The sequence below is a fragment of the Podarcis bocagei genome (assembly GCF_964188305.1).
Source record: "Podarcis bocagei genome assembly, chromosome: 7".
Classification (NCBI taxonomy): domain Eukaryota; kingdom Metazoa; phylum Chordata; class Lepidosauria; order Squamata; family Lacertidae; genus Podarcis; species Podarcis bocagei.
Window position 1 is genome coordinate 9,575,929 of NC_138132.1, and position 7,659 is coordinate 9,583,587.

At 52.7% G+C, this 7,659-nt stretch overlaps 1 protein-coding gene across 2 annotated transcripts in view; it reads left to right on the plus strand.

The window, feature by feature from the left end:
• EXOSC5 (exosome component 5) overlaps nucleotides 1-715 on the plus strand; it is a 39,745-nt gene extending 39,030 nt beyond the window's left edge. For both annotated transcript variants that reach the window (XM_081200685.1, XM_081200686.1), the window contains exon 6: nucleotides 130-715. In XM_081200685.1, the coding sequence (XP_081056811.1) occupies nucleotides 130-222 (93 nt within the window). In that variant the 3' untranslated portion in view covers nucleotides 223-715. The remainder of the gene's footprint in view (nucleotides 1-129) is intronic.
• The last annotated feature ends 6,944 nt before the right edge of the window (nucleotides 716-7,659 follow it).

The window sequence follows — 7,659 nt, forward strand, 5'->3', positions numbered from 1 at the left end:
TCAACAATGCTGTCGCCCTCGAGTGAGCTACTGTGGCTTTTTTTGAAGGGGGAGGACCCTTTTCTCCTCCCCCAGATCTTTAGGGACCCCTTCCCCTTCCAGCATAACCAATTCTCTTCCTCTCCACAGCTCCAGAAATGTATTGCCGCTTCCCAGCTAGCTTCTGACGCCATCTTCCAGTTTTATCGCGATTCGGCTCACAGGAAATACTCCAAGTGGTGACTCTTCAACCCCCAAGTGGAACGGAGCAGAGACTTGACAGCTTAAAAATGACGCTACGTGGCGTTGGTTGGATCAGTGCGCCTCCCCACGCACCTCCAGCCTTCATTCTTGTGCATCCTTTGCTCCGAAAGGAGAGGTGCCGTTTGATCAGGCTGCCGTTAACAGAGATTGTGGAAACGGCTGTGGGTTAAGATGGCTGGATCCTGAAAAAGCTGGGCCTTCGTTGCCACGGGCGGTGCGCTGTGGCGCTCCATATCTGCCCTCCCCGAGCACATGGGCTTCCAGCTCTCTCACATTTTGGTAAGCACGTGTCTCCCCCCCCCCCCCACTCCCCAATGAAAGACATTGTTTCCGCACAGATTGCGAGGTGGCTGTCTCTCAGCTTGGCCTAGTTGTGAAGCCAAGTTCTTCCTTTTGGATCCTCTGCTCTCTGCTTTGCCTAAAATAGTTTTTTTTTTGTCTGTGTGGACATTAAAGAACATGTTTTCCTTTTCTTTTCTTCCCCCCCGACTGTGCTATAAACTGTCTTTACCTACCCTAATGAAGCAGCGGAGAAAAACCTCTCCTGTTTGAAATCTGCAGGCACCTGTGTTGCCTGCTGTCTGATGTTTCCCTCAAGCAGTTCATAGAAAAGTTGGAAGGGACCACAGGGGGTCATCTAGTCCAACCCCTGCAACACAGAGGCAGGAATCTTTCGCCCAACGTGGGGCTCGAACCCGTGACCCTGAGATTAAGAGCCTCGTGCTGTACTGACCAAGCTTGAGCATTCCCTTTTGAGCCAGGGACAAGAAGTGGTTAGAGCATCGGACTCTGGTTCGAATCCCCACTCAGCCACCAAGCTCACGGTCGCGCACTTTCTCTGCCTCGCCTACCCAGCGTTTTCCCAGAGCGAGGCTCGCCCTTTGCACTCCAGGTGTGCTGACCCCTGCAGTTTCCCTGAATGTGGGAAACTGGACTATATCATTTGTAAGGTAAAGGGACCCCTGACCATTAGGTCCAGTCATGGCCAACTTTGGGGTTGCGGTGCTCATATCGCTTTATTGGCTGAGGGAGCCGGCGTACAGCTTCCGGGTCATGTGGCCAGCATGACTAAGCTGCTTCTGGCGAACCAGAGCAGCGCACAGAAACGTCGTTTACCTTCCCGCTGGAGTGGTACCTATTTATCTACCAGCACTTTGACGTGCTTTCAAACTGCTAGGTTGGCAGGAGCAGGGACCGAGCAACCGGAGCTCACCCCGTCGTGGGGATTTGAACCACCGACCTTCCGATCAGCAAGTCCTAGACTCTGTGGTTTAACCCACAGCGCCACCCGCGTCCCTATATCATTTGTGGTCAGTGATAAAATTGGGGCGAGGCGTGTGTGCTGCTGTGAGCATTCTTAATTCATAATAATACGAATGGTGATGAAAATAGGAAAACGTAGCCTAGCTGCTTTCAAAGCGCAACAGCTGGGATGAGCAATTGGGGCCTTGGGTGGAGAAAGGAATTGCCACCGATGGCTTCTAGCCATGATGACAGAGGCAGCCGTGCTTCTGAAAACCACCTTCTGCTTCCCTGCATAATGCCCTTGAGGTCTGGGGATAGAACTCCCCCTTCATTGCAACCATCTTTCAAACACTCTGTGCACCTCTGTCATTGCCCAAGCCTTGTGATCTCCGGATTTCATTGCTCCCATCCAGACTGGGATGGTGTCTTTGTGTGAGGCAATGCCTGGATTTGCCCCCACTGTTCTCCACTGGATCCTGGCGCACCCTTGCTGCTCCCTCTGCGTAATCCATGGGGACAGCCTGCCTTGGATGGCCCACCCCTGCCCAGTACACCAAGATGCGCCCACCCCTTGCCATTCTCATACATGCCTTGGACCTGGCATATGATGGAGATGTAGAGCTCCGCGCAGTCCCCGTGCTCATTAATATTCTGTGGAACTTCCCTGCTTGTTTTTAATTTTGCAGTTTGGCAGCCGCCGGTGGGGAGAGCGCAACCCCTGCCAAATCGGAGGTTGGCAGATACTTCTTCATTGCCTTCCTCTGCCTCAGAACGCAGCAACATGTTGGTTAAGGTCAGGGAGCAGGGTCTGGTTTGGGAAAGGCCTCCTGCCCCCTTCCAAGGGGTATCTTGGGCTCAGATCGGCACTGCAAAAGTAAAGAGAGACTTGCATTGCAGTTCAATAGCCTTCCTGCCCTCAAAGGGTTGTTCCCAAATCTTGGGGCACAGAAGCGTTCTTTATTGGTGTGAACCCAGCCGACCTTTCCTCCCAGAGCTGGCAGATACTGCTTAATAACCATTTTAATATGGCACTTCGTCTTTTAATCACCCCCACTTTGTCCTTGCAAAGAGATTGCAAGGTTGCAGCACATTCTTAGGAGAACAGAGTCCCGTGTTGCTGGCTCCTGAACTTTGGAGCTGGGTGTATGTGTGTGTGGGGGGGGGGGCATTTTGCAGATTTACTGGACAGCTCAGCCAAATCTGGTTTCCTGGGGAAGGGTCAGATCCCACTGTGTGCCACCTCAAGTTCCTCTCCCTCATCCTTCCCTTCAGACAACTGGCGAGAGAAGCAGGGGGAGCTGTGGAACATAGAAGGGCAAGAAGAAAAAGCAATTAACGGCAAAAAGTAGGGTGGCTTAGGGAAATTGCAGGCTGGGGTTTGACCTCTCCCTCCCAACCCATCACTTTGAAATGCCCTGGTTAGCTGAAAACTCTGTTTGCAACCTTAGCATTACCGTTTGCATCTCGTCATGTGTGTGTGTGGATACATAGTAATGCAGGTAGCGCTGTGGGTTAAACCACAGAGCCTAGGACTTGCCAATCAGAAGGTCGGCGGTTCGAATCCCCGCAACGGGGTGAGCTCCCGTTGCTCGGTCCCTGCTCCTGCCAAACCTAGCAGTTCGAAAGCGCGTCAAAGTGCAAGTAGATAAATAGGTACCCCTCTGGCGGGAAGGTAAACGGCGTTTCCGTGCGCTGCTCTGGTTCGCCAGAAGCGGCTGGCCACATGACCCGGAAGCTGTACGCCGGCTCCCTTGGCCAGTAAAGCGAGATGAGCGCCACAGCCCTAGAGTCGGTCACAACTGGACCTAATGGTGAGGGGTCCCTTTACATACACACACACACACACACACACACACACACTGCATGTATAATCAGTGAGGACTAGAAACCTGCCTCTCTTTTTTTTCAAGAGGATTTGGGCTGTTCAGCAATGCAGATTGGTTTCCCAGTTATGTGCCTGTGGAACAGAGCCAACCAACTTGTACTCGCATTGTGTGAGGTGTTGGCTCCTGTGCTTCAGGAGGCAGCTCCCACAGTGTGGTTGCTAAGCCGTATCATCCATCTCCATCAGGTCACTGTAAATGACGAACGATGGGGCTGTCCTTGGGTTAAGTTCCTGGCAAAGCCTACTACCCCCCTCCCTGGTTTCTTTCCCCAAACTCTTCCCTCCTTCCAGAGAGCCAGCCGCTCTCTTAACCTTCACCAGCTGCCCTGGGAAGAGGCAAACGGCCCGCTTTGATTAATGAGCCTAATTGAGTTGATGAAATGATCTTTTTTTTATTTCCCCCACCGGTGCTTTCTGAGGTCTTCATCGTTTCCTTATTTAAACCAGCTGTCCCTCTGGAAAAATCCCCACTGGCTTCGAAAGGGCAGGATAGCATCACCATGCATGCATGCGCAAGCATCCTCCTCGTGTTTCTCCCCCCTGGCCAAAACACCCTCAACCACCAACTCCTCCTCTTCCTCCTTCTCCATCTCCTCCTCCTCCTTAAAGGACGGGGTGACCTCGTCTCCCCTTTCCCCTAGTACAAAGCAAGACTCTGTTACCAACCGCTGCACTCTCTGCCTCCTGCTCTCCGCAATGAATATTCAATCAAGGCTGCGCTATGTATTATTTCCCCCTCTTTCTGCCCCACCGGGGCCTCCTTAGGGAAAAAATACTGAGATTTTAATTTGCAGGCTCCATGGGGCAGGTGTGTGTGTGTGTGTGTGTGTGTGACAGATGGAGGGGATCAAAGTGAGAGCGCTATCATTCAGGCTTCCTCCGTTTGGAAAGAGGCGATGGAGGCCAGACACTCGTCCTTCTTTGCTCTCTTTTCAATTAGGCAGCCTTCATCTGAATCGGTTTCCTCTCTCTCCACCCCCCTCCCAAAGGCTCCCTCGCGCTCTTGGGTTTCGATGCCTTCTGATCTGTCTCTTATTCATTAGGCAGCGAATGCAAGAGCAACTGAAACCACCTCCGGTCTTGCCCTGGCACAGCCACGGCTGCTGCCCCCCCCCCAAAAAAAATGGACATTGGCTTGCCACCCTGTGATCCGGCCTAGAGGCTTGTTACTGCTCGCTCGGCTCCTCCTGACTTCTGGAGCGGGGAAGAGGCTGCGAGCGATAAATTCCACCCACTCTCTTTAAAATCTGCCGCATGCTTTGAGTCAGACCGTCGACTGTGCCAGCCCACGGTGGTTCTGTCTCCCAGAGATGCCAGTGTTGCAAGGGGGCCGGCCCCCCTTGCAGCCTCTGCTGAGGATGAAATCCTAAGTGCCCGAGTGATTTGGGGGTCCAGCAGAGGATCCAAGCAGTAAATGTATATTTTTTAGGTCCTACAATCTTGGTTACACAGGCCCAGAATCGAGCACCCGGCCGTTTCGGAGAATCCTAGTTTTCCTTTTACCAAAGCAATCATGTTTCTAGCCCTGGAGTGAGCAGTTGGGGTTCATGGGCCAAAGGGCAGTTATCTGGAGGGAATTCATTGGCAAAAAGATGATGGGGTGCTGGCTTTAAGTGGCATTTAGAGACAAATTCACTAGCGGATGCTCATGACTAGTGGGGTTTGCATCAAAATGTTGCAGCGTTTGGAGTGTTCCTGTTCACTGTGCCGGCCAGCTAGCTAGCTAGCTGACCTTCCTTCAGGATACTCCATTCCGTTCCCCCTACCAGCAAGTTTCTTCCCCTTCCGCAATCATAATTCTGCTGCCGCAGAGCATGCTCTGTCTCCATTGAGCTGTTTTGCCTCTCCTTCCACCCCACTTCAATTTCCCCCCCTAAATATGTTTGGTGTACTGCTGGATCAGGCAAAAGGCCCGTTGAATCGCGCATCCTATTCTCACAGGAGCCACCCGGATGCCCGTGGGAATGCTGATCACTGCAAAAGCAGCTGGGGTACAGACACGTGCTGCTTTTGACAGTGGAGCGCTGTTTTGACGTCATAAGAGGCGATAGCCAAACCGGGACGTCAGGAATCTGGTCAGAATAGCTGATTGGAACCTCCATGTACAGATGCAGTATATCTATATCAACAGACGAGGATAAGGAACAGGTGCCTCTAGGTGCCTCAGATGCGTTGAGGGCAGCAGGTGGCAGCAGGCTTTGCTTCTGTGTCAAGAAGGGAAGAAGCGAGGGAGGGGAACCTAATGGAGCATCAATAAATTGGGTAAAAAAAAGCTCAACAAATTTTGTGTCCGGATTCTCACTTTCTGAAATATGGCAACCCTAGTTCGCTCCCTCCTCCTCCTCAGTCTCAGTGTTGCTGCTGGTTAGAACATAGCAGGTAGAAGGGCAAACTGAGGATTAGTTGGCTTTGCAGGTCATTGTCCTCTGGCGCCCCCTACTGCTAGGCTCCCTTCCTTCTGCCCTATCTGTCCCAATGGGCCCCAGCCACAACTCAGCTACCCCATTGCTGCAGATACAGATCTGCGGGGACGAGGTGAGCCATTTGCAGCTCAGCTGCCTCTGCATCAGGCTGTCAATAATGGCCTGTAACCGATCCAAAAATCAAGACGCACTCCCCTCCCTTCCTCGCTCGCCTCCTTCTGGCAACTCCTGCAGCCCAGCTGGTGCCAAACCTCTTGCGAGGCCAATAGGCCCAGGCTTGCACCCCATGAAGGTTATTTCAGTGTTGGTTGACTTCATCCCTAGAGGCGCACTCCATTGTCTCTTGAGACAGACTGATGCCAACAACAGGGATATGGTGTACTTGTGGTCTTCTAGATGTTGCGAGATCACAATTCCCATCACCCCTGACAGTTGGCTGAGCTGTCTGAGTCTGCTAGGCCATGTGCTCTTCCTTCCTACGAAAGCTCTGCTCCTGACATTTAACAACATGCGCCAGAGTAGGGCCCCAGACCGTCTGAGCTCTTTTCAATTCTTTTTTTTTTTCCACCTGAGCTGAGCTTGAGATGATGGTTAATGCTTTAGAAAGAAGTAGGCCAGGGACCGCGCATAAATATGTGATGGCGCACCAAGCACACTCAATAATTCATGGGCGCTTTGGGGGACAGCGAGAGAGAACAAGGGAAGAAGAAGAGGGAGGGAACGTAATGGATGGAGGGGCGGGAGAGAAAGGACAGGAAAGGGGAGAGGCACAAAAACAGCACCCCCACCCCGTTCTGCAGGCCAAGAGGAGGCTGAAGCTGTATCTCGGCCTTCATCAACCTGCCTGGTCTAAAACATCTGGTGGTGGCCACCTGGTTAGAGAAGGCTGCTGTAGCATTTGAGGACATGCCGAGGGGTGTGTATATTTCATCTCCTTTCTCCCCCAGACCTTGAGCGCTTTACCACCTGAACCCAAAGCCTAGCCTTGCTGGGTGGCATGTAGCCCAGTGTCTTGTTTCCAGCAGTGGACAGCCAAGGGCGCCCTCCAGGAAGCCCTGAAGGTCCTCTCGTCCGCCTGATATGCAGAGGTAGACTGCCTCTGCAGCTGGAGGTTTCCTTTTGCCCCCATGGCTAATTGCCACGATTTTTGGTTTACTTTCTTCTTTTTTTTGCACGTATGAACAGGGCCTGAGTGAGGCCAGAACAGGACCTTGTAGTGCAGGGACGTCTTGGACTGCAGCTCCCATTAGCCCCAACCAGCGAGACCAACAATCAGGGATGATGGGAGTTGGGAGTCTGAGAGCTCCTGGACGGCTCCCTATCCCTCCTGTGGCATAAATGAGGGATGACCGGCTCGCCAGCCTATAGTCTGGGGCTTCTTGCCCCTGTAGCAAAAGTTGCTTCTGACACTCCACTTCTGACACCGTGTTTCGTAGCAAAAGAGCTGGAGCCCATCTGCAAGAGCAGGTGGGCCTCAGGGCTGGGAACCAAGAGTCGCTGCTGGTTGTGGGGAATCTCCACAACCCTGGGGTGACAGTGAAGCCCTCCAGCCATCTCTCGTCTGGCCCCCCAACAACTCTTCCCCAAGGTATGCCCCTCCTAGGCGCTGCTCCGTTCCTTGAGACTGTTTGCCTGGCTGGAATGTGTCCTTGCACTTTAATAATGACGCCTGCCTGCCTGTATAGGGTGTGTGTGCGCACACATGTGCATGTATGTAGAAAGTCTATTGTACAAACGGTGAAAGTTATGTGTTGCCCCGCCCACTTTTGCCTTTGGCCCCTCTCCTGCTGGAATTTGGCCTTCGGAAGCCTATCCAGGAGAAAATATGGCCCTTGGGTTGGCAAGGCTTCTCCACGCCTGTGG